This window comes from Microtus oregoni, unplaced genomic scaffold, assembly GCF_018167655.1.
Source record: "Microtus oregoni isolate MIOR12 unplaced genomic scaffold, Mior012 000044F_ref0000062, whole genome shotgun sequence".
NCBI classification, from domain to species: Eukaryota; Metazoa; Chordata; class Mammalia; order Rodentia; family Cricetidae; genus Microtus; species Microtus oregoni.
The window spans coordinates 18,303,280-18,330,912 of record NW_024543218.1 but is presented as its reverse complement, the minus strand read 5'-3'; the positions used below and the strand labels follow the sequence as shown (position 1 = coordinate 18,330,912).

The window sequence follows — 27,633 nt, the reverse complement described above, 5'->3', positions numbered from 1 at the left end:
CTCATCTGCAGTGAAGTAGCTCTACAGTTGAGGCGCACACAAGATGCATGAAGGAAGAGAGCTGGAGCTGTGTCTCTGTGGTGGAGAATTTGACTAAAAGTCAAGGAAGAGCTGACAGGAAACTTTGCTGAGACCTGAGGTGGGGGGACTCTCAAAAGGGACTCGGAGATTGAGGTAGGAGAAAGAGATCTCGTCATCTACTACTCAGCCATAGATATAGCCTCGGAGGTTCCAGCTTGGCCTCAGGGTTGGCCAACCTCTGAATGGCTGCATCCCCTAGGTTGCTATTTGGTACCCAGCTCAGACGCAGAGCTTGCCTTTTAGCTCAGGATATTAAGGAGGGAATAACAACATGGCTGCTGTTGGTACTACTCCTAACATCTATCTACAGGAGCTCTGGCGGAGGCACACTAACGGAGCGCCAGGCACCATGAGCTGAACTCACAGCACACGTACAAACAGACACGTACTACAGGGAAGGAGACTGAGAAATGAAGGCCAACAGGCTTGCTGAAGGCTGCACAGCCGTGGGTAATGGAGAAGGATGCCGAATGGCTTCCTGACCATTAACCACGGCTGCTCGATGCCTTTGCTCTCTTTAGTTCTTACTGAGAAATGGGGACCCGTCTGTGCTTCTGGAGCGATGAACAGACTCCGTCTGAAGCGGCCGTCAGAAGCAGATCTATTGCTTTTCCTAATGTGGACTCTGAAATGTCATCTATCTGAACACTGGACTCAGGCAGTCGTTAGGGTTGGAGCTTTGAGCTGTGGAAATGCTGGGAATATGGGGGGGGGGGCTCAACAGACAATAACAGATCTTTTAGAGGCGGGGATAATGCTATATGTTTAAAAATAATCTTACTGCCACTTCTTGGGCTAGGATTGAGTCGAAAATACTCACATTTGATATTAGGAACACTGAATTTGACCCACACATTCTTTTACTGGCTAAAATTGTCCTGCAGAGTGATGCGCGGATTTGGTACTACGTCTTGCTCTACTCTACAGGCGGTTAGCGCTAGAGAACAGATGTGGCTATACTGGAATCCGTTTGCTTCTAATTTAGACTATTGGAGAAAAATAGAAATATAATTAAGATCAGCAATGCAAAGTCATTTGGTCAAGTAAAGCTTTGCAAGCATGGTGCTTAAACCATGCAGGTTGATTTGGGTCCATCAAACCATCACTTTTTGTAACAAAATATAAATAGGAAATCTGTATGTTAATATTTTCTGAACAAATAAATTATTCTGCTGTTTTTCAACGCTTTCTAAGGCACTGTTTCCAATCTGGAGCTGTTGTTATGGCCTTCACTACTGGGGGTGTGAACTGGGTGTTGTAACATTTTTACTTCTGAAGTGGCTACACTTGCTTCACCCAGGCACCAGATGAGCCCCTGGGTACCACATGAGCTCCTCCGGGACAGAAAGGCAGTCCTCAGGGTGGGGCCGGGCACTTAAGGATGGAGCTACTGCCCAGCAGATGCTTTCTAGGAGTTGGTACTTGGCTGTGGGCATCATGGATGTTACCTTGCAATCCTCACGTTAGCTCTGAGAACTGTGGTGCTTCTCTCCCCACCCATTGGCTAGAGAACCAGAGCCTAAATCAATGAAGAAATTTGCCAGGACCACTAAGCTAGTAAGTGAGAATGGAGCAAAGGACCCTATAACCCAGAGCCCACAGCCAAGCCCTTCTACTCTAATCTTCAGAAACAGCAAAAACAGTTCAGGAAGAGATACTGGCTTCCAATGCTGCTTAAACTGCAAAAGCACGCAAACCAACCCACCACTACCACCAATAACAACGAAGAAATAGAACCCTAGTCGCCTGGTGGAGCGGCTTATGTCACTCAGGGCTTGGGAGGCTGAGGCAGAAAGACTGCAGTAAGTTGGAATCCAGTTCTTCACCAGCATAGAGTACAAAGAAAGACTCTGTCTTAAAAAAGTCTCCGAGGTAGTAGAAAAGCCAGGGGGACCGTTGGTTAATAGACCATCTCCCAAGCACTCACTGGCAGCTGGGCCCCGGAGAAGGCAGGTGAAGCATGGGTCAGACCCGCTGGAGCTGGGAGTTAGTTGGGAAAGCGGCCATATGGCAGGGAAGGTAGAGAGGAGTTGAGTCAGCAACTGTGGAGAGTGTGAACTTGGAAGCCTTGCTTCTGGCTCCAGTACTGCCTCCTGGTGTGAACTTGGCAAGCCACCTAACTATTCTCAGCCTCCGTTTCTCAGGGCAACATGAACTGAAACCTGTTTTACTTCCCTCCCAGATTGTGAGGATCAAATGGAGTGAGGCCTATGGACTGTGAGGCTCACGCGCACACGGAGTGTGATGCTCACACGCACATGGACCGTGTGTATGCTCACACGCACACGGACCGTGATGCTCACGCGCACACGGACCGTGAGGCTCACACGCATGTGATGCTCACACGCACATGGACCGTAATGCTCACGCACACATGGAGTGTGATGCTCACATGCACATGGACCATGAGGCTCACACACACATGGAGTGTGATGCTCACATGCACATGGACCATGAGGCTCACAGACACATGGACCGTGATGCTCACACGTACATGGACTGTGTGTATGCTCACATGCACATGGACCATGAGGCTCACAGACACATGGACCGTGATGCTCACACGCACATGGACCGTGATGCTCACGTACACATGGAGTGTGATGCTCACATGCACATGGACCGTGTGTATGCTCACACGCAGATGGACCATGAGGCTCACAGACACACGGACCATGAGGCTCACACGCACATGATGCTCACACGCACACAGACCGTGATGCTCACACTCACATGGACTGTATGTATGCTCACGCGTACATGGACTGTGTGTATGCTCACATGCACATGGACCATGAGGCTCACAGACACATGGACTGTGATGCTCACACGCCCACGGATCGTGATGCTCACACGCACGTGATGCTCACACGCACATGGACAGTGATGCTCACATGCACGTGATGCTCACACGTACGTGATGCTCACATGCACATGGACTGTGATGCTCACACGCACATGGACCGTGTGTATGCTCACACGCAGATGGACCATGAGGCTCACAGACACACAGACCTTGAGGCTCACAGACACATGGACTGTGATGCTCACACGCACATGGACTGTGATGCTCACACGCACACGGACCGTGAGGCTCACACGCACACGGACCATGAGGCTCACACGCACATGATGCTCACACGCACATGGACTTGCTATCAGATTGATAGTTCAAACCTAGTTTTTTAAAGTGAGGAAAAGGTAAGAACTGACCCTTACCAAGATGATATATGGGTAGCAGATGAGCACATGAAAATGGCCAGTGCCATTCAGTTGGGACTTTAAGGAGAGGTGCTTGTGTCCCAACCTTATGGCTAGAACTAAGCAACAGTACTGGTAACTGAGACCACGGCTGCTCAACCTTTCTGTGCTGTGTATGAAAATGAATAGCTACTTAAGAAAGCAGTTTGTCAGTTTCCTAAAACGTTAAACACTTGTTTGTCATCCAACGGACTTGTCTCAGGATGCTAAGAACTTATATTCGCATAAATGCCTTTGTGTGGGTTTTTATGGAGACTTATATTTTTATGGTGAGTTTTTACCACCAGTGAAACAGCCCAGATGTCCATCAAGTGGGAATGGATAAACACGGTGGGCTGCTACTCAGCTATGAAATGAAGTACATTAGCCATATACCCCAAACACAAGCGGATCTCAGATGCTTTATGTTCAACGAAAAAGAGCGCCTGATTCAGAAGGTGACAGAGTATATAACTGACATTTATTTGACATTCTCAAACTGGCAAACTCAGTGACAGTTCCCTGGAGCTTAGCTATGGGGCCAGGGTGATGTTAGGGTCTGTGGGACTGGTCTGTATCTGGATCAGTGATGATGGTTATTTTGTTGCTTTAACATTAGTACTAACTGTTACATCTTTGACTGTTTCATACAAGTCTATATAGTACAGAACAGTTACATTTCCTCCCCACCTTTTGCTCCCCTTCTCACTTCCATCAACCCCTCCTCCCATCCTGCCCCACCCTCACTTACGATATTTGGTTTTCTCTGGCGACCTGTTCAATCTAAACAGGAGGACCTGTGTGATCACTGCCTGAGGACTAGCCCTTAGAGTCCAGTGGGGTCACCGGTGGATACAACGTGAAGTCAATGACTTCCCTTTCCCCGAATCTGTCAGTAGGAAATACCTCAGCAGTTGGGCAGAGCTCCCTAGTCCTCCCCTACCCAAGCCTGACACTGTTGGTGGGTCCATTCTTTGCAGACTCGGTACAGTCATCCATGGTAGCTGAGTGTTCACGATTGCAATGGCTGTTTATTGCTTACTGTTGTTTCTGAGGTAAGTCTCAGATAACTCAGTGTGTCCTTGAATTTGCCCATAACTCAGGAAGACATTGACTTCCTGATCCTTCTGCCTCTGCCTCCTAAGTGCTGGGGTTACAGTTGTGATATATATATGTAATTTTGAAAAAATGCCTTACAGATAGGCATGAAAATAGTCAATTTTTTTATATGTGGATTGCACCTCAATTTTTAAAAATGGGAAAAACAACAGCACCAAAAACCTGTATGAAGTCAGGCGAAGGACTCAGGTCACATCTTAGCTAATGTTTCTCCCACTCTTTGGCTTAGTAACTTCCTTCCGAGTTGTTCGCCACAGACCAAGGTAAGTTTCAGCCCACTGAAACCGATGATAAATTCTGAGTTTGCAGAGTTAGAAGACTCTGAATTAAAGAGGTTTTACTTCAGTCTCTGAAAGGTACTTTTAATCTCAAAACCTTTCAAGTATCATGTTCTCTACCACAGAAATATAGTCCCATCTGAAGTGACAGAGAGCTGAAAATTATTAGCTACAGGTGCCTGGCTTTGGGGTACAAGGACTGATGGTAACCAATCATTGCTGCATCTTGCCAAAGAAGGGAGTGGAAGTGAGTCACTCACAAAACATACACCCACCTCTGACTAAATTTACACCCACCTTCAGGGTTCCTCAAATACTCCGCCTTACGAGGCTTTCGGCTCCTCAGTGAATGGCTCATGGATAGAATTCAGGAGCAAGACTAAGTAACTTCTAGGGGCAACGGGTGATTCTCTGTCAGTATGACTACAGAAGACCAAGAGCGTGCCCCTCTTTTAAATATTGTTGGCATGTTTAAAGCGGAAGACAGGCAGCGGAAACCAAGCCTTTCGTCTAGAGCCGGATTGTGAAACCGCAGTACCATATCTTAACACGGTTGTCCTGAAACAATGTGTGTTTCTATAGCCAACCTTGTTACTTATCCGCTTCCCCCTTTTCTTTTCTTTTTATGTGGATGCATGTTTTATCTGCACGTGTGTTTGTGTAATGTGTACCTGTAGTGCCTAAGGAAGCCTGAAGGGGGCAACTGGTTACCCGGAACCAGATTGACAGGCAGTTGCACACCTCCACGGAAATGCCAGGAATGGAACCCGGGCTTTCTGGACAAGCAGCCAGTGATCTTCAGGGCAGCACTGTCTCTCCAGCCCTGCCAGCTTTCCTTTCGAAAAGCCTTTCTTTTCTTCCCCACCCCTTGACCCAATTCCCAGCTTCTCTTTCACTTTGCTTTTTAAATTCGACAAATTCAGCCTCTACCTTCTGTGTTCCGTAGCTCTGTATGCTGAAAATGGACTCCTGAAATGGTGGTATTTCTATCTTCACGGGCCCTCCCACCATAGTGCAAAAGGTAGAAAATTAATATGCAAGTAGGGACTGATAGGAGTCTGATATGAATCGGGACAAAGAAGAAAAATAAAGTTTAGGCAGTGGAGTGTGGGTGCCCATCTAGATGGGGAAGGTGACAATAAGCAGGCATTTGAATACATCAAAGTAGAAAGTATGACCATAGAGCATAAAGTGGTCTAAAGAAGAGGAAGTGGGAGACAAGACTGAGTAATGGGGGAAGAAAGACAAATTCTGTATTTTTTCTCTTATGCAGAATTGATCGATCGATCAATCAATCAGTCTATCTATCATATATCTGCCTAATCTATTTATGTATTTTACAGAAAAGCAAAAGAGAGACTATTTGGGAAGAGGAAGGGCACAGGTTTGGAGTTCAAGGGAGGACAATGGATGGAAGCAAATATGATCAAGATACAACGCTATCCAAGCTTGTATAAGATAGCCTAATGAAAGCCACTGTGGTGCGCACCTGCCGAAAACAAAAAGAGGAGGCCAATGTGGCTGCTGCATGCAGAATAGATTGCCCACGAAATTGAATCTCATCAGGAAGTGGCTGTGGAGTGAGTTCCAGAACAGCCAGGTCTACACAGAGAAACCCTGTCTCGAGAAACCAAAGCAAACAAATATACAAACAGACAGACCAAAAATACCACCAACATCAACGAAAAATGAGAAAGTTGAGGTTTCACTTGCTAAGTTTTATTTCTAAGCCCCAAAGAGAGCATGTTGTTTACTTAGGGGGCTTCTAAACTCAACGTAACTCCTGCTCTGTGGTCAGCAGAACAAAGAAGACCACTCAGATGGTGCATTCAGAGCATCGCTCAGGGTGGTGGAATCCAGCCCCCCCCCCCCCCCCCCGCTATCTCAGCTAGCACTGGTGACAGAGTCTCCCTTTCGCTTAAACAGACAGTGCGCCACACCCACACCTCTGCCCACACACAAAACAACTGACCAAAGAGTTAAAACAACAACCCTCGCCCCCAACCACCAACGCCAGGTCCTAAATTGCAGATGTTATTAGTAATGGGAAAAGTAGGTAGTTGTATCTCTCAAGCATGACTCAGTTCAAAAACCATTTATCCAGCCCCTAAAGTGCCCTGTGGAGGCTCAGTGCGGGACAGAAGATGAAAACGCCCGACTCCTGCCTTCTGTGCTTTCACGGAGCCGTGACAAATGGCTTCCTGAGTTTGTGAAAGCCAGGAGTCCCCTCTCTTTAATCACACTGCTGTGTTCTAGGTCAGCTGAAGGACCAGTCACAATAAAAGAATTCTGTTCTTTGTCAACTGGAAAATTAAACCTCCTTCTCTAGCTGTCCTTAGCCGCTGACCCTCTGCAGCTCGGATGATCTTTCCCTTCCTCCCAGCGGTTGCTGTTATTCTGAGGGCCCCCCAGAGCAGAAAGGAAAAGCATTTTCAAGGCGTGTCTTCTGTCGAAGGTACCCCTGCACGTTGGTGCTGAACAGGCAATAAATCATAATAAATGGAAGTGGTAGCCCATGGCACGATCTGATTGAGTCGTTTAAGCGATCACTTTGAGTTGACAACAGGTGCAGTGATTACGCCAGAGGCGTTCAGAGGCACAGGAAACAAAGGAGCCAGAGAAACTGCTCGACCAAAGTGGCCGCTTCCCAAGGGCAACACCTCTGTTCATGGCTGCTCAGCCTCAAGGCCTGCAGGACCCAGTGGATGAGTAACCAAGGCACTGCGAATTCTCCCACCTCCTCTGTAGAGGGCTCTACAAGCTCACGGCTTGGCTGCCACTTCAGACTTGCCTTCTAAGTCTGTGGTTCTGAGGGCTGAGGTTCTAAGTGACCTGCGGATACTATGCCAGGCACTGACAGACTAATCCTCACATTAGTGTCTGGGTGGAGTCGTTCAGAGGGAAGCTTCCAGCCCTGCTGCTGCTGCTCTGATCTAGACTTGACCAGGGAAGTCATTATCAGTAATAATAATGGGTGCAGTAATGATAATATCAAATGTCTGGAGGCATATTGTGACACCCCACTGCAGCTGGCGGATGGGGACTGTTTTTGTATATATTTTCCAAAAAGACCCCGATGGGAGGACGTGTGATTTACTGCTGGGTCACGTTTGTAAGTAAGCAGGAATGAACTAGAAAGCGGCTGAGTGACCCCCGGAGACTTCCAATCACACAGCTGTCCTTTACTTTGCCTGGGTCGGCTAGGTCACCTCACTGGGTTGTCTTGGTGGGCCCAGATTGGCAAAAGACCCCCAGCCTGCATCATGCTTATATAAAAGAGGCCAACTGGAGGAGGAGGAGTTGGAGATCTTTTGCTAATTGTCTGTGCAGGGGTATGAGGTAATTTCCAAGGCCGGAATAAGCTGTCGCCACTCTGCACACTCTGCACCTTCAGTTTGCAGAAGGCTCACTGTGCTCCTTGTCCTTATGCCACAGATGGGTCTGTTGGCTGCAGGGATGAGTGCTGGGAGCCATGAAGGGGGAGGAGAGAGAGGTGACTCAGAGACCACGTGCCTCTCGTCTGCAGCCCTGTGCACTGAAGAAAGCTCGGATGGAAAGACAAACCGCCAAGATTGCTGCCACAGGGATTTGCTGGACAGGCAGCAGAGCCAAAGAGGCTGCTTCTGCCTGACTCGTGGTAAGCTTGCTCATCGTGGTCCTTATCAAACCAGGAGGCTAGCCCTTTGAGAGGCAGCTGGTGGGCTGAGATGGGGGCCTACAGCCCCCATCGCCTGCTGGTCCTTGGGAGAGCTCCTTTAATAAATTTTCTGTAAGTAAGCGTTCCTGTCTCTCCTTCAGCTTCTGCTCAGAGAGCTACCTGGGGGCAAAGCAGGGTCAGGTATAGAGAAAACAACAGCTGCGAGATTCAAGATTCCTATAGGCCAGGGTCTCTAGGATATTGGGGACCAGAGAAAAATGAAGGCCTAGTGAGGCTGATCTTCTTACTAGGGGCATCTCCTTCTCTTTCTAAAACATGGCCCCACAAAACCCAGGCTGGCCTTGTGCTTGCTATGCAACCAAAGGTGATCCTGAACTCCCGATCTTCCTGCCTCTACCTCCAAAGTGCTGGGGTCACAGGCGTGCATCGCCTCCCCCAGTTCATGTGTGGGCTATTTCCAAAGGCCAAAGATGATTCAGTGAAAACACCTGTGAGTGTTGGAGACACGGGCTCTAAAGTTCTCCTTCTGACCTCTGAGAGTGTAATGCGCTTTCTTTATTCTTTTCTTCCTCTCTCAGAGGAAGGTTGACCTTGAACAGTAAGCATCAGAAGGGCTTGTTTTTGGTTTCAGGTGGTTGGGGACTCTGCTGTTTGTCTCTACTCCCAGGTCTGATGAATTATCCAGAGGAACAGTGCGATCATTTTAAAGAGCCAAGATGACATCTCTTTTCAGACATGTCTTACCTTGGAGGCAGGCCCAGAGCCAAGGCAAGTTCGTTATTGCTTTGCAAGTCAACATTCTCTGGAGTGGCCCATAGTGTGTTTGACTTCTGTACCCTTGCTAGGAAGGCTTGGGTTGACTGTGATTGTGCAGGGTTTAAATGTTTGGATCGTGAATCCACAAGGCACAGACTGTGTTTCCTGGTCATCGTCCCCAACAGGGCATGTCACCAAAACTTCCAGGCCTTTCTCAGCAAGGGGAAAGGCAGATAATTGCCACTCCTTTGAATCCTGGGAGATCTTAATGAACTAAGCAAGTGATGGTGTCGTGTGGAGCGCCTGGCCCACATTCGCGAAGCCAGTGCACAGTTAAGTCAAGGCCCTTGTCACTGGTGTCTGTCTGCAAAAGGACCAGCTCCCTGGAGGACTCAGCTGGACTAAACCTCATGGAATTACCCACATGAGTCAGCTCCTTACCGATGCAAAGTACAGAGACTGGAAATATCTGTTAGTGCACATGGGAGCTGTCTGACAAAGTGGCCAGAATCTGAGAGCCAGGGCTTCAGCAACACCTCAGCAGAGGCACCACGCTGGGACACCAGCATCCCCTGAAGCCAACCCAGGAAAGCTTTGGCATCAGGCCAGCAGGACACAATGAGGTGGAAAAAACAGCATCCTTGGAGGCCAGAAGTTGGGTTCGGATACATTGTCTCTTGCTTACTTCCTGGAAGACCTTGTAGCGAAGCATTCCTCTCTCTGGGCTTTCATTTCCTAACTGCTAAATGTTGGCCAGTTCCACTCCCTCCCTTGTAAAACTGTCCTGTAGGGAACGCTCAGAGAAAGCTTTACCCAAACACAGAGGGAGGACTTTCTCCAGCTCCATCACTTGCTGAGAAAAGGCTCAACTATTAAAACGATCACTTTGGCGATGTTTCAAAACTGAAATTGCTATAAAGGCTGGAGACTATCTCAGTGCTCAGTGGTCTGTTCCGTGTGGAATTCGGCCTGGGAAGTCAGTGGCACAATGCGGTGAGCTCTTTGGAACTGCATCCTGACCTCAGTGGGTTAGAGAAGGTTCCACGGGATTGTTTTAAGTTTAGAAGTACAGCTGGCCTCTTGCTGTCTGGGGGTGGAGATGTTGAACACTGTTTTTGTTTATATCCGCTTGAAATGAATGACAAAGCTGGAAGCTGGGTCCAGGCTGCCTCGGAGGACGGGCTGTCAGTGCCTTCCTCCTTTTCAGCATTTAAGCTCGAATGACTCCATCAAGTCAGAAGGTTTTTAACGGCCGTGTGGCCAATGTCTTCACGGTCAAGTGTTTCTCATTGTCGTCCGCTCAGGACGAGTGAAGACCAATCCATCTTTTATTTTTGGCAACATCTTTCCCCGGGACACGGGAAATGTGTCCGTAGCATGCCAAGAGGAAATAGTTATGAACGTTAGGAGGGGCAAGTCTGAGCCTCAAAAAGTTAGGAGAATGCACTTTTGATGTATTTACTCAGCTTATTCTTAATTGAAAGCAAACGCAGAAACCAGTGACTACAGCAGGCCAGTTACTTGTGTGGAAGTCTTAGCCCGTTCAAGTTCATTCCTCTAATTCTTTCATCTTGCCAGGGTGGCTTGGTTGAGGGTAAATGGGGGAAAATATGGTTTTTAATATAATGCATCTCTCTTTGAGGATCTCTATTCACTTATTTTATGGGAAACTTCCATCAAAATAATGTGATATTCTTGCCCCCACCCCACTTTATAATTCTATTATCTCTAAGTGGAAACATTGCTGCTCTTAGTAGTGTGTGTGAGTACAGAGGTGTGTGTGTGTGAAGCAGATTGCAGACAGGAACTCCTACTGAAGTAGCCACTGAGTCAACGGCAATGACAAGGTGACAAAGGACCTTAGTGTCATTTGATACAGGTGGGAATTCAGGCCAAATGTAAATGGAAAAGACTCAGTTATTTTATGTAGAAGATGAATCTAAACTGAAAAGCCAAAGGTATGTAAGAGGGAAACATCCTTATAATGACTGGTGGCCCCTGTTTTATTTATTTATTCCCCCTTTATTCAAACAATGAATAATTATTCCCATCCTCGAGGCAGGGTGATATGCCGGCCACCGGGAACAGAAAAGGAATTAGAACCTTCTCTCTCTCTCTCTCTCTCTCTCTCTCTCTCTCTCTCTCCAAGACAGTGTTTCTCTGTAGCTTTGGGGCCTGTCCTGGAACTCGCTCTGTAGACCAGGCTGGCCTCAAAATCACAGAGATCCGCCTGCCTCTGCCTCCTGAGTGCTGGGATTAAAGGCGTGCGCGACCACCGCCTGGCTGAACCTTCTTTTTTTGACCTTGTAGAGTTGGTGTTCTAGGGAAAGAGGACATCTAAAGAAATAAATACGGCGCATTTTGTTGGGCTCTTTAGTAGACTTACACACTGAGTGATAGATATAAAGATACAGGAGAATTTCTTAGGAATATATTTTTGTGCTAATGTATCTGAGTAATGTTGCTGTTCTCCAGAGCCTGCTGTGTCCCTGTCACCAAGTCTGTGTCTGTGCACACACGCGGGATCAGCCCTCTTTGCCTCCCTCTGAGACCTGAAGATTCAGCTACCCAGAGCTGAACTTGTATTTCATTTACAACCGTGCAGTTCCCTTGACAAAGAGCGAGGAAGCAAATCAAAGTGCCTTAGCCTTCAATTTGATAAGCGTCAGGTGAATAAACTCCTCAAGATGCCTCGACCTTCCTGTTGGTCATTTCTTTGACTGTCTTAAGGCACGGATGGTACTGAAAAGAAAAAAGCCTGGTATTGATGTCCATACTCATCTGAAACTCGCTTCCTGCTATTCTTAACATATCAGGCAGCAGGAGGGGGAAATCCTCCAGGGCTCCCCCCTCGGCAGCTGCACAGTCCGCCACCTCTGGCTGCCGCTCTGGCTGCCGCCGGTTTGTTTGTTTTTTATCCTTTTCCCTCGGGACCAACAGCTTCTGTGACCGGAACCGGAGCTAGGTTAAGTACACTTTGTCCATACTTTGACTTCACCGTGAAACACTCTGGCTTTTCCTGTCATCAGAGGTGTTTGGTGACTATGGCAACAGGCTGATTAGCTCTCAAGGTCTGCGAGTGTTCTGTTCGTTTGCTGCTGAGCTGCAGCTGCCTTCTGAGGGGGTGCTGAGGGGTCTCGGAAGCCTCATTCCATACGAACAACCAGTTGGGTGGGAGGCATGACGTTCCATCTCCTCTGTCCTATACTGCGTTCCTATGTCCCCAAGCCTCGCGATGCTCACACAGTTGGACACTCGGCAGCTCTGCCTCTTTCCTATCAATGCCAAGGTCAAGAAGCAGATGGTGTCTGGTGCCCCAGACCTGGCAGACTGGAAGCTATAGAAACTGAAAAATGAACCCACAGTTGAGCAATGGTGCAGCTAGGAATGTAATGTCAAAGCTGGGCAGTTCCGGAAAGAACCAGAGATAATCACGTGCCCAGTGTCAGGCTCGGGAGACCAGCAGAGGTCTCCTGGGACACAGCACAGGAGCTTGGCTATCTAGTCTAAGGTGTCTTCGATAGGCGTTATCGAGGCTAAGCACTGTGATCAGGAGACAGGATTAGCAAAATGGCTTCATTTGGGGCTAAATATCGTCACTGATTTCTGATAGGACTAACTTGGGTCAAATCATGGGGCCACCTGGGGAGTTCTGGGGAGGTTATTTTTAATCAGCCTTTCCCACCAGGTACTTTATAAAAGTGTTAATAATAATAAAGAACAATATTAGCTTTGGACCAATGGCATAATGGCGCCGGCCATTTTCTGGCTTGGAGAGCAGGAGCAATCTAAATCAAAATCTGTAATTAAAAAGGATAATGACTTCTAAATTAGTTTTTATTAATAGAATTAAGCCATATTAGGTCTTAGATGATATCATAAATTTGATATTAGAATGTTCACCCTTAATGAAAACATATAAGGACTGAATGATTTAAAGGTCTGATACTGTGTGTTGATTTATAACATTAAATATGTTATATCATCAATATGACACCGCTTAAAGACCCTGTGTCACTAGCGAAGGGTTTAGGTGGTTGCTTGCAGATCTAGGTCACATATAGAGGAAAGCCAGAGTTGCAGTCTGCCCTCCACGGCTGTGTGTTCTGCGTGTCTCATTGTAATAAAGGGCTGATCAGTTGGGATGTTGGGTTGTCCCACAAATAACCAAGGGAGGCTATAAGAATGGGACATGGGACCTCCCTCCCTGGATATATGTGTCTGGCTCTGCTGTCTTGGGCAGGGAGCTGCCAGGAAGGAAATGAGCAGGAATGCCTCTCAGTGGATGGCAGCAGCTTTGGCAAGGCTGTAGGTTGTCTGTCTAAGGCTACTGGCCTTCCCTGAATTGTCTAATGATGGCCTCGCCATCTGCCCTGCTGTTTGCACCTCGGCTCCCTGGTTCCTCTGCTAGTTAATCAATCACCAGGGAAGTCAAGGGCGGGGTCTCCGGTTTTCCCTTTTTAGGTATTGGGGAGATTCTGTCTCTGCTGGCCTTTCTAATCCTCCCTAGGGGACTGCTAGTATTTCTCACTACTCAGAAAAGACACGATTTTGGTGTCTTCTAGTTCTCTGTACTAATGCATTGAGCTCGTACAACCCAGGGGGTAGTAGGCTTCGCTGAATTTGGTGTAGATGAACGGTGTGTCTCAGTCTCCATCCATTTAAGGACGAAGCTTGAAAATAAATGTCTGTCCTTGGTCTTAAATCATTTCAGGGGCGTTTCCAACAAACACTGGAAACTCTGGGGTGCTAATACCAAATGAAAGAACTAGCAACGGCTTCAAGGTTTTACGTCCAGACCTGTAATGTGCCTCTTGTATTTAAAGGACGTGCCAGGACACACACAGAAAGACCCGTGAGGTAAAAAAGATAAAAGAAGTCACCTGAATTCCTAACTTGATCAACACCGAGCTTCTCCTGGGGAGGGACCATTGCAAATGAGAGACAGGTGCAGAGACAAGACTGGGAGAGCAGGTTCAGTCCATTCTGGCTCAGAGCATGAAGGGCCGAGGCCTCTCTGCTTCTGCTGCCTGCTCACCGCTCCGACCTGGCTAGCTCTGGCTCTTCTTGCCCGAATCCCTCTCTGATAGGGTCTTCCACTGTAAATCTTTGCTGAGGGCTTCTCTGCTCCGTGCTTGTTCTCCCTGCCACAAATGGTTGCAGAGAGAACTGCAGTTCCACGATGTTAGGGTGGTCGCCGGGTAGCACCAGTGATCTTGAAAACCATTTCTCCACCCCTGTTTGTGGGTGGGGTGGGGACACCTATTTGAACTCGACTAAGGAAACGCACCGGTTCGAAGGATGCTGCATGTCTGGCTGTACCGATGACATCCTCTAAGAATAGACCCGGAAGAGCAAAGCATCACTGCACTACTTCTCACGCATCACAAGGATGTCTCAATGTTTTCTTATTTAGTTCTGAAGGGGAAAATGAGACCTCCAAGTAGCCAGGATCTCATTGGAACACCGCCGCAGTTCAGAATTTATACCTGTAATTTTCCACACACTCGTGCTCCTGGCAATGAGATGCTCCCACTAAGATCGTATGGCCCTTTGGTCTATGAAATACGCCACTATTTCTCTTTTCAAATACCGTTTCCTACTTTGGGACTGATAATGAAAGCTGTATGATACTCAAGCAAAAGGTCAATAAATCTTTCACAACAGCGCAATTCACCAGGTAGAAGATGTCCGCATTTTCCAGTTTTCCTACTTAAAGACATTTTCCCAACCCACACTGCTAGCACTTACGTATTTATTAAGTGTCACAACTGTATTTGTAGAACACATTTTCATACTCGATTTTGCCCCTGAATAAATTACCCTTAGCTATAAAGCTATCTGAGCCTTAAGGACGCCCTATTCAAATTGCCTTGCTTTAGACCAATGTTTTTAAACTGGCATTCCTTTTCATTTAGGTCGTCTTTATTTTCCATATGAAAAGATTCTTCAAATTAAGTCAGTGTTTAAAAAAAAAATGGGAAGAAGAAAGAAATGGCTCCTGTAAGAACGGGTTGAATATGAAGGAATCTTCTCTGCTTGGCCAAGGGGGTCCTGAAGACCAGGCACAGCACTTTCTCCACGAGTCTGTTCCAACTTTATTTATTTATTTATTTATTTATTTATTTATTTTTTGGTTTTTCGAGACAGGGTTTCTCTGTGGCTTTGGAGCCTGTCCTGGAACTAGCTCTGTAGACCAGGCTGGTCTCGAACTCACAGAGATCCGCCTACCTCTGCCTCCCGAGTGCTGGGATTAAAGGCGTGCGCCACCATCGCCCGGCTCTGTTCCAACTTTAAACACAAGGGATCTCCCAGAGGCAGCTGCCGCCAGGTGGGCAGAGTCATGGCACAGTTAGGCAGAGACAAAGACTCGCAAGGTTTGTTCCTCCCCCACTTTTCAGGAGAGAGAGAGTCAGAAATTCCTTTTGTGTCTTCCATTTTTCAGCTACACACAGCCACCCTCCTCCTGGGGACTGCGGTGTCTTTGGTGGGTTTGAAGGGTTCCTGGAGTCCTTGCTTGGCTGGGCTGCTAACAGGAGGAGGGCTAACTCATCAGCAAGATTCACTCATTTCCTTGAATGGAAACACCACAGGAGTCTGCTCTGCCAACCCAGGCCTCTGAAGCCAGTCTCTGGGTGCTGGGGACTCCTTCCTGAACATCAGCCTGCTCTGGTTTTAGGAATGAGCCACTGTTTGTGTCCATTCTGCCATGGGCAAACGAAACCCTCTGGCCTTGTTCTCAGTGGTGTCTGAAGCTCTCCTAAGGCCCATAGGATTTTGGAAGAGCCGCTTAACCCCAGAAGTGGCTTGGGTTTCTTCGAGACTAATTGTGCTTCCCCCAAATAAATAAAACACACAGATGTAACCGGGTCCTGAGTTACCGGAAGGCTTAGGAGTTTTAAAACTGCCAAAGAAGTGTGCTATGGGATTGTACGGTCCGCTGTTTCTTTGAGAAATAGCATTAGTGCAGCTTAAAAACAAACCGAGAGACGCGGAAGGAGGCATAGAACAAAGCGAATTGTACACAGACATAATGTGTTGCGCTATTGGTCCACAAGCTCTTCTCCAGTTCTGAAGGTGGTCCTGTGTCAGTGAGGCTTAGACACGGAGGCGCAACCATCTCTCTGGGTTAAATGCATCTGAGCCCAGGAGCTCTGTGGGATTGGGGCAACCTACTATACAGCATGCGGAACTGTTCATTATGACATACAGCATCTGCCGGAGTTTGGTTAATGGAAAGGTACTTAATGAAAAATATTCTCCATCACCAAAGAGTGGCACCACATTACAACAGGATGTAATTGCATGACTTCCCCTGTCTTCACCAAGAATATACTTATTCTTTATCTGAAGGTTTTATTTTTCAGTTATCTTAAATAGAAATCAAGGTTATACAGGGATATATGACCTCAATGGATTTTTGTCTTGTGAAATTTAGATATAATAGAAAAATAAGCAAATAAAATTTTAGTTCAATAGACTTAGTATTTATAAAATAAAATACTAAGCAGTCATTAAATATGATCTGTAGCCGGGCAGTGGTGGCAAAAGCCCTTAATCCCTGTACTTAGAAGGCAAAGGCAGGGGGATCTCTGAGTTTGACGCCAGCCTGGTCTACCAGGGTGAGTTCCAGGACAGCCAGAGCTAAATAGAGAAATCCTGTCTAGAAAAACCAAAGAGAAAGAAAAAAAAAATCTATAGAAGTATATCTAACATCATGGAATAATAATATAAACATCAGAGAAGAATCCAAAAACCAAAATGGTTATATTTTTAAAAGAAAATTTATTTTTGAATTTTGATTATCTTTAGTTTTGAAATAGTCTATAATTAATATGTAGTATGTTGTTAAAATAAGTAAAGGTTATCAAAAAGGAGTGCTGTTTATTTTTTTCCAAAAGCAATCTACTGACCAGGAATTACAGAAAATGGCCAGGCTCCCCTGGATTTTCTCCTCTGGAGCCCCTAGCCATCTTCTTCCATCCTAGACTTCCTACCCGCGGGGGGTCCTTACCTTGCTGCCTGGTAGATGCTGATTTTCTGTTTTGGATAGACCAAAGTAAAGATGAAAGACTACAAAAAGCTTAACGAGGCAAAATGTGTCAACTGAAGATCATTAGCATTGCTCAGATTCGGAGGTGGAAGCTGTCAGGTCCAAAGAAAAGTCCCAACTCCAGAAAGCCGCCAGATATCCAGAAATGGACTCAACCTGGACTTACTTACAGGAGGGTTTCTGGCAGTTAGATAAAAGCCTTCATTCTTCAGGAAGTTGGGAACCAAGGTTCCCTCTGCCAAAAGAAGTCATTTCCCTTTTCTCTGGCAGAAGGGACGTCTGCCTACTTGTGGTGCCTATTAGCATATCAAAGCACATGCTGGCGACCAGGCTTCCTCAGGCACAAGTACCTGTTACACGCCCCCCCCCCCCCCCAAGCCTCCCAGCCTTCTCACCTCCTCCCCTACCCTAAACTCCCTCCAGCTCAAAGTCCCATCAGCTCATTCTCCTTACACAGCCACTGTTTGAGGTGCTCTCTGTGTCTCCTCCTCCTTCTCCCCCACACCCACCAACCCACCCACCTTGCTCCTGGCCAGGTGCAAGCTGTTAGCCTTGTTCAGCCTGCTTTCTCTCTCTGCTGCGAGACTCCCTTCCAACAGTCCCTGCTCTTGTTCTTCCAGATCCCACGAAACCTTACCGTCTCTATATACGGATGAGAGGTCCGGAGTGGCCACTGGAGTTCTAACCCAGCAGGCTGGGCCTTCGATTCAGGCTGTTGTGTTTTTATTCAAACAGTTGGACCTCATCATCTGTGGGTGGCAACCATGCCTGAGAGCCCTGGCAGCAGCAGCTGAACTCACTTGGGAGGCTCTCAAGATCACTTTGTCCAGGCCAATCAAGGTATATTCTACCCACCGCCTCTCAGGCCTTCTGAGACTCTCTCTCTCTCTCTCTCTCTCTCTCTCTCTCTCTCTCCCTCTCCCTCTCCCTCTCCCCTTTCTCCCCTTCGGCCTTCACGAGTCCAGACTCCAGACTTTTCATTTACTGTTTCTAGAAAATCCTCAAATTACTTTGGCCTCCAGTCCTGCCCTGAATCCCACAACTCTCCTTCCTGCTCCCTCCCCCTCTGGTACCTCCTCTCACTCTTGCCCAGAGGCTGTAGAGGCTTTAACCTCACCTCCACAGCGTCTTCTAGACCAGTCACTTACGGATTCCAACTCACCCTGTTTGCTGATGGAAGTTCCCTTAGAGATAAATCAGGCAACCACCAGGCATCATATGCAGTGGTCACTTCCACTGACATAGTCGAAGCGACCCGCCTGCCAATGGGAACTTCCTCACAAAAGGCTGAATTAATTGCCTTGACCAGGTCACTCCAAATAGCCAAGGGCCAACAGGCTAATATCTACACTGACTCTAAATATGCCTTCTTGATAGGCCACACTCATTCTGTACTCTGGAAGGAAAGGGGCTTCCTTACTACCAAGGGCACCCCCATAGTTAACAGATGCCTTATAGCCAACCTCTTGGAGGCCCTCCAGCTCCCTGCAGAAGTAACCATTATTATTATTCACTGTGGGGGACACCAGTCGTCCAAGGACCCAGTGGTCTTAGGCAATGCCAAAGATGACTCAGGGACCCGGGGGCCTTGCCTCCAGCTCCTCGGATTCCACAGAACATAACTCCCTCCTATCAGCCCTGTTATCAATCAAAAGAGAGGGACGAGCTCATAAAAAGGGGGGGGGGGGCACAAAAACAAAGGATGGATGGTTCTATTTAAATAACCATGTCATCCTTCCTCAAGACCAGGCATTGTCAATCATTTCAGACATCCACCAGACCTTACATGTAGGCCCCAAAGCTTTGTTCCGCTTCCTGGAGCCCCTCTTTGACCCCACCCATATCTGAGATCGTATTTCACAGGCTCCCTCCTCCTGCCAGACGTATGCCCAGGCCAACCCACAGGGGGCTGTCCACATACGTCAGTGTCTACATCAGCTTCGTGGACTCCGACCGGGTGAAGATTGGCAGGTTGATTTCACCCATATGCCTACTCATAAAAAACTCTGTTATCTCTTAACACTTGTGGACACTTGTACAGGACGAATGGAAGCGATTCCAGTCTCCAGGGAAACAGCAGATGTGGTGGATCAGGTTTGGCGTCCCACGGACCATCCAGATGGACAATGGGTCAGCTTTTACTTCCAGGGTCATGGAGCTTGTGTCTGAAGCTCTCAACATCTCCTGGAAATTCCACATCCCCTATCATCCACAATCCTGGGGAAAGGTGGAGAGGGCCAATGGACTCATCAAACAACAGCTAATTAAGCTCTCCATTGAACTCAGGTTATCTTGGCCCTTCTCCCCATTGCCCTTACTCACCTCAGGGCCACCCCATGTTCCCCTATGGGCCTGAGCCCTTTTGAGCTGCTTTATCCCTTTCTCCTCAACCATCACCTCCCAGCCCAAACTCCTCCACTGGGGGGTACCTACCCTACCTCTCCCTTCTAAGGTCCCTTCTCCATTCACACGCTGACAGTTTTCTTCCTGCCCCCACACCAGTGAACCCTAATGCCCCTAAACCTGCCCCGCTCTCCCCAGGAGACAGAGTACTCCTCAAACATCTAGCTGCCAGGCCTCTTGAACCTCGATGGACAGGACCTCACATGGTAATCCTTACCACACCCTCGGCTGCCAAGCTCCTGGGACACCTATGCTGGTACCATCTCTCCAGGCTCACGTGGGCACCTACTCAGGACACTTGGTCTGTTCAGCAGAGAGGACCTTCCATCCTCCGGTTTTCCAAGATGCCACAATTAAGGGCCTACCTGCTCTTCATCTTGGGTGATAACAATATTTTTTCTCCTAGTCACTGCCTAGTCATCTCCCTCAAGAAACAGATGCCTGGTGTCTCTGGGATGACAGTAAACAGGATGCCTCTCCAGCCACATCTTTCTCTGAGCGTGAACCCAAAAACACCCAGCTCTCTCTTCCCCAAGGTTGCTCCATGCCTGCAGGATGGACCAGACTGAGCTGATGCCCCCTTTTCCAAAGAGAGCCTAAAATGTTGGTCATGAGTGTCACCTCAGCTTCCTGTTACTTCTTATACAAACAGTCTGGAATGTAATCCCAGCCCATCAAACCTTGACCCCTCCCCAGGGAAGGTCAAGACCACAGGCTCCTTAAACTGGTCCGTGGAAAATAATCATGTGCTCTTCCCTCTTCCTATTCTGTGGTTGCGTTGGCGACTTTCTGTCCCCTACCCCTCGGGCCACCTGAGAGCACAGGTATCTAATTAAACCTGGGTATTTTTTAATTTGATTTGATTTGGTCTGATTGGGATTATTTGCGTCAGCGGAGATGCTCGGTTAGGAGACAGTCCTAACACACAGCAGCTGAACAACTGGGTGACTAGCTGGGGCTCTGGGCACAGTTGTGCTTGCTAACTGACCCAGCAGCTGAAGAAGGAAAAACAGTAAACATTTTCACAAACATATGTCACGGCCCAGAAAGACATTAAGAAGGCTACGATTTCCATTTCGCATTTTGCAATAATGTGTTTATATTTATGTGGCCAGCCCCTGTGGAGTCACCTCTGAGGCTCCCAGTGAAGGTGAATCTACATCAGTGTACTTTGCAAGCTCCTGGTTCCTCTGAATACAGGCGATGCCTGGAAGACACTCTCACTCTCGTGAGAGCAGGCTGATCAGATGGAACCTAGATAAGCAAGGCACCGGAACCTAGCAGGTTCAGCCAGGCACTTCCACACTTACGGGCCCATGGAGTCCTCATTCCAAACTCGGTCAAAGGCAAGAACCAAAACAGCAGTAGAAGCAAAACAGACTGCGAACCAAGTGGGAAGTGAAGCCGCCATCTCTAACGACCTGCTGGGCTCCTACTGGTGGCTCCTTTGAGAACCTCATTGCCTCTCATATGAAGAAGGCCTCAGGGCTGCCTGGGACCAGCACAGCTGATGGACTCCCTGGGCTCACCTCTGCTAAAGGCTCAGAAGTACTTGTTCTCATTAGTGTCCCATGCATTTATTTGTAAAATATTGTGGTAACAATTCACACAGGTTTTCATCTAACCCACTGTCAGCATTACAGGCAGCCAGGTTAAATGCACCAGATTCCTGGTTCTCTTGCAAAACTGAAACTAATCTACCCCCACCCCCACACCCCGTCCCTGCTTGGCCCCATCCTCACAACCATGTTGCATCTTCTCTGAGTTTGGATACTTCAGATGTAAGCGAAGCTACGGAGATTCATTTTTTTGTAGGCACTCGGAAGTCTCGTGATAGGGTTTTGGTGTGAAAGCCAGTGGTACAGTCACTTGCACAGTCCACAGAAGAGGATTGTGCGTGCATGTGTGCATGTGTGTGCGCACACGCGTGTGTGTGTATGTGTGTGTGTGCGCGCACGCGTGTGTTAAAAATGCGAAGGCAGCTGGAGAGCCTGCAGGAGCAGTCAGAGGTTCTCCTCCACAGACCAGTAATGTTAACAGAGAGGCCCAGGGGCTGAAGATCGCAATCAGTTACCATGGCAAGCTTGGTGGTCTTCGAGGAAACTTTCTCACTCTTAAAATGTTTGGCTGGAATTTGGATTTTGAAATAGTTTACCATCAGGAGAAAGAGGCTATAGAACGTCCACTCCTTTTCCGAGCACCGAGCAGAGAAGTGATACACTGTGCAGTTTCAGTGGGGTGTCATTCCGTGTTCTTCCTATGTATTCCTCAAAGATAGCATTTCTTTATGAGAAATGAGATGTTTCCCTCACCTCTGCACTCTGACAAACAAGGCAGAAAAACCAGGACCTTCTTCTCATGACTAGAACGGCAAAAGCCCTGTTACTAAAGGTGCGAGTCACACCAACAGGCTTCCCACTGGCTCAGGATGTAGAGATGGCCTTTGGTGAAGTTCATGGAGTGAGTGCGGGACCAGGCGTTACAGTGACACAATTATTTTGAGTTGTGTGCGTGGCTCTCACCAAGCCCAGGCAGAAATGTGGGATTCTAATGCCTGAATCTGCCCAATCCACATTTTCTAGTCCTCTGTCCAGCCTATGTCGTGGTGGAACAGCTGGGCGGTGGTGGTATACACCTATAATCCCAGCACTAGGGAGGCAGAGGCAGGCAAATCTCTGTGAGTTTGAGGCCAGCCTGGTCTACAGAGTTCCAGGACTAATTAGAGCTACGTAGTTACACAGAGAAACCCTGCCTCAAAACGCCCCCCCCCAAAAAAAATTCAATTTATTACCCACATTGTAATGCTGCTTGTTTGTTTGTTTGTTTGTTTTTTGGTTGTTTGAGACAGGGTTTCTCTGTGTGACCCTGGCTGTATTGTAGCTTGCTCTGTAAACCAGGCTGGCCTTGAACTCACAAAAATCTGCCTGCCTCTGCTTCCCCAGTGCCAGGATTAAAGGCGTGAGCCACCACTGCCCAGCAACACTGCCATGTTTTTAAGGACACAAATTTAATAGTAACATTTCTTCAGTAGAGAGTTCTACTTAAATTTCCTTTTTTATTTTTAATTAATTCAGTGTAGTTTGATCATATTCCCCCCAGTTCTTCCCCTTAGCTACTCCCGTGTCTGCCCTCATCCCTATACCTCCAGCTCATCTCCTCTCCCCTTTTACAAATTTAACAGCCCATCAAGTCTGATTTGTGCTGTCTGTATAGGTGCAGGAGAATCTGTTGCAGTGTGGTCAGCCTAGCAGTAGCCACAACTTTAAAGAAAACTGCCCCCTACTCCCCAGAAGCCATCAGCTGTCCATAGCTCCTCAGGCGGGGGGAGGGGGTGCTCACAAATCCCTGCTCTCTGTTCTGTGATGGTCCTTGCATTGGGGCGGCTGTGATGTTGATGGCCCATGTGGCAGTTACTCCTTAGTCTCTTGTTCTCCGTACTCTGAGAACGACTGGATTTTCATCTAGAATCTTGTAGACAATTCTCCAAGCGGCCCCTAAGAACCCCGCCTTGCCCTGACTTCAATATCACTCTCCTGTCTCTTAGACTGCCAGAAGCAAGGTGAAGGACACCGACCCCTTCACCGCCTTAGCTGCTGCCTTTACGTGACTTTAAAGATTCCTTCACATTCTGGAGCTCACACAACTGAGTCCTCACTAGCCTTTTTTCCCATCACTGGGGGTTTAGAACAGAGCCTCACAAATACGAGGCATGGGCTTTACCACTAAGCTACACCCTCAGCCCTTTTACTTTTTGAGATAGGCTCTCCCTATGTTTCCTAGGCTGGACTTGAACTCACTCTATAGATAGCCCAGGCAAGCCTTGAACTTGTGATTATCCTACCTTAGCCTTCATAGCTGGGCTTGAAATTCTGCTTGGACTTTCATAATAACGATCAGCTATGTTAGTTTTCAGCATTTGAGGCCAGTTTGGTGAAATCTACCAACTCCTCACTGCAGTCTAGTGTGAGGTGACCACTTGGCATTACAAGTTTGAAGATTCTTAGACCACGCTATTGCCGTCATTCTGCAGATGTGTATCACACGAAGAGTCATGAAGATGAATCATAGATGTATAGACCATGTCACCTCCAATCACCTATGCCTCAAATCACCTTTCTTACTTATCCTATAAATGCCCCCAAACCCTATCTTGGGGAAGCACAGATGAGATTTGGCTGCCTTCCTCCACGCTTGACTGGCTTGGAAATAAACCTTGCTTTGAACTACTTTTCTGTGCAGTGTGTGCACTGCCTTGTGGGCCGAACTGGCCTGCTCAACGCCACCCCCTTCCTCCAATCCTTACCGACTTCTCGCCATTGCTACGCCATGTAGACCCTACGTCCATGACGCTGTCTCTGGGGGAGTCCAGCCCCATTCCTGGGCCTCTCTTTTCTTCCCAGACCTCCCTATTTCCAGGTCTCACTCCCCGAGGGCTGGACTCGGCACCTTATTTTAGGACTGCCTCCTGTAAGTGTCTATCAGACACCCGAAACACGAGTCCCAAACAGACCAGTCAGCTGCCCTCCAATCCTCTCCCTCATGTCTGTAGCTCATCTCTTTTTACCGTTTGCCTCAGTGAACTATCAAGGCGTCTACCAACTCCAGTCTCAGCATGCAGCTCCCATACTGCTAGATCCCCACGTCAGGACCTCCCCTAAACTTTGCCTCTGCCGCGGCTATTGCTGTAACATTTTAGCTGCTTCCATTTCCTATATAAAATCCACCTTAAATAGTGCCCAGCTACCTTTATCTTTCCAGATAAGCTTTGAATCCTTTGTATACACGTTTCTTTTTGAATTGGTAATTGAACCATGGACATATTCAGAGCGGGCACACACTTCTATCAGTGCCACTGCCCTGCCCTGGAAGGTCTTTTAATTAGAACCAATCCTTCACTGTCTCCGCCTGCTTTGCCATTTAGCCCATGAGGCCCTATGAACACATTTTCCCGACTTTGTATTAGCTCTTTCTTATCCCCTTCATACTGTCTGACATCTTTTCCACTCAGGCGGAACTGCGCTTATTGCTAAAGGCCCCAGTAAGATGTCCCACCTCAGGAAGAATGTCCTGGAACTCTTCTAGCCTACCCACTTGGATTTCCCATCATCCTCTGCTAAGAATACGTTTGCCTCAGTCCCCATCTTCCCTTGCTCTCCCCTACCAGGTTGGGACCGCACATTCCCTTGGTTATCTCCACATCCCTAGCCACGAGTGTGATGCCTGGGATGTAGGAGGTACTTCACAGAGCTGTGGATACAAACTGAGACCACAGAGAGCCCCCCCTCCCCAGTAGGGCCTTGAACCCATGGCAAACATTCAGCCACTCTGTGGCCCCAACCCTCCTCCTTTCTAGGTCCCTCATTTCCGTGGGTTATACTGAGTAGCTCACATGGAAGGATGGCTTTCTTTTGTCCCAACAGACACTCAGCCTCCGGTCACTGGGTTAGGTGTCCCCGTGATAGTTACATGGTCCTATCACATTGCATTTCCCTGCTTTATGCCCTGCCTTTGATTTCCCCCGGTGAACAAGTGATTCAGGCAAGACAGACACTTCACAGACGTGACGATACATTGAAAACTTTTCTTCCTGGCAGACATCTCCAAGGAATGACCGTGCCAGGGCACGTGTGTGTAGAGATAGTTCTATCCGTACAAATCACTAGTAGGTCAATTGCATAATCAGTGACTATCCTCATCTTCCGTGTTAAGTCTGAGTCATTCCTGGAGGACAATCAGATCGTTAAGAACTGGGAATTCTGTTTCAGAAAAAAAATAGAGGACTAGCTTCAAAGAATGTGCTGGCGGGATGCTTAGCCGGGCCTGCAGCAGTGTGAACGGGGCCGAGTCAAACCATGGCTGAGACGTGGTCCCGCGTGGGTCATACTTCTACGGCTAGCAGTGGAGAGCAAGCGTGAGCCCCAGTTGCTGCTAACCAGTCAAACCGACGCTTTAAAGTCCCAGTCCAGTTAGCGTGAGGCGGCAGTCTCAGCCCTGTAGGACTTGCCGGGGGGGAAGGTGGATGGGCCTAGGCAAGGATTTATTGTCTGGCCCACCATTACGAGGCTGCCACCGACATCTCCCTTATTTCTGTGGAGCACGCTTTTTCTGTCCCTAAGAGCGTTCCCCAAATGGTAGCCCTGAGGATATTCATTTAGAAACTGGAGTGCTGCCTGAATGCAATCTCACATCTGTCTCATAAATAACCACAAGGAGGTGTTTTAAGACAAGGGTTTCCCATTAAACACGGCACATCACAGAGTAGGAAGAAAGGAAGATCAGAAGATCTGGAGAGTCCTAACTGCCACAAAGCAGGCTTGGGGATACCTATGACTCCAGGTGGAGTCCTTAGGGCCAGAGGGTAACAGTGGCTCTTTCTGTCTAATACACAATTAGTATTAACTTGCACGTGGCTTAAGAAGAGCGAAATCAGCTAGCACAGACTCTTTGGGTGCTCCGGCATGCATTTCTTCCTATGAGGGGCACGCTAGACTGGGCCCCCTAGAATGTAATGTGTCTTAGAGTCTCGTGAACCCTTAAACTGTAGCCTTGTTATTTCCAAGGTCTCAATTACAAACGCCCTCCAGAGTTCTAGCCCCGATTAGACAGGTTACTAGGGAAGAATGCATTATACATCAGTTAAAAAAAAAACAACAACAACAACATATGCAAACCACGGATCATTAGAAAAAGATAATAGTCATGCAGATTTTACAAACCGTGTCTTTAGGGTGGCCCAATAAGTAGAAATATGGGGACCCATGCTTGTCACTTTTCATGCACATGGAGAGACTGGAAGGTACCATTCCTAAAGGAAGGGGAGGAACAGCCTGGGACCAATCATTAGAATTAACAGACCAGTGACAAAGACATTACTGTTAGAGTCAAGATTGCTTAGTATGTTTAGAACAGCTGAATAAAAATTATCTAGGCAGCAAGAATAAAAACTTTAGGTACAGCTAATCCTATCAGGCATGCAGCAAGTGAAATTAGTGAAAAACTGAGCCATATGTATATTTCAAAAGTAGACTTTTTTTTTTAAATCAAAAATATTGAGAGCATCCTGAGGTGCTTTTAGGGAGGCACAGATATGAATAAAGATTTGAACTGGCAATGCCAGAAATCTTAGAATTTTTTTTCTCATAATCACGGATGTCTTAGTGATAGAAGCTGTCATTTGAGAATCAGTCATAGTCACAGTTTCTAAACTTTAAGAAATTCGAAGCTACAGACATGGAGTCTTCGTGTTCACATTTTTTATTTTCTCTAGTGTTCTCATAAATTCGTGTAGTTCTCGCCTATAACATTCTGCCTAGGAATATTCAGAGATCACAAGTTGACTTGCTGGATATATAAAAAAAAAATGTAAAGCAGGAAAAAACCCCAAAAACCAAAAATGCAGCAGCACTTTGCCCATTCCTCCCCGCTGCCCACCTGCCCACCTGCCCGCTCGTCTGCCCGCCCGCTATGGCTGCTTCCAGGCCTTGCCCGTTCTGCCCGCTGCCTGCCCGCTATGGCCTTTTTCCCCCAGCCTTGCCCATTCCGCCTGCTGTCCACCCCCTACGGCTGCTGTCAGCCAGTCTTGAGGATCAGTCGACTCAACCTACAACCTTAGTCTATGCCCACCTACAGGCGATGGGCTGTAGTTCTCCACCTACACAATCACGGGCACTAAACGTTCTGTAATCTGTCAGGACAACAACACCCAAGGTACAAGCGGCCAGGGGAGGCCCTGCCGTGCCTGCTGCTGTGTCTTGTGCTGAGATGGTGTGAGAGATGGCTACGGGCTCACTGTGGGTTAATCCTGGAACGCAGACCCGCTCTTCTCCTCTTTGCCAGAGTGCACTGACAACATCCCCTGCTCACGCTCGGCTTACTCCGGACACGGGATCCAGCTTGTCTGCACAGAATCAAGCAGGACCCCACAGAGGTCTTAGGGGGTGTGATGCGGGTGTTAAGCGTGTTGTGCTCAGGGAAGAAGAGAGAGCGCAGCAGGAGACTTCCCTAACACAGGGGTCCCGCGCAGAGAAGACCCTCCCTGTGGGCAG

The 27,633-nt window shown here is 47.8% G+C and overlaps 1 protein-coding gene across 5 annotated transcripts in view; it reads right to left on the bottom strand.

The window, feature by feature from the left end:
* The window catches only part of LOC121434623 (membrane-associated guanylate kinase, WW and PDZ domain-containing protein 2), a 1,272,606-nt gene that overhangs the window by 8,785 nt on the left and 1,236,188 nt on the right, over positions 1-27,633 (bottom strand). For 2 of the 5 annotated variants that reach the window (XM_041633545.1, XM_041633546.1), the window contains one exon: positions 26,305-26,393. The exons of the other annotated variants lie outside the window; for them this stretch is intronic. In XM_041633545.1, the coding sequence (XP_041489479.1) occupies positions 26,305-26,393 (89 nt within the window). The remainder of the gene's footprint in view (positions 1-26,304; positions 26,394-27,633) is intronic. 5 annotated transcript variants of the gene reach the window in all.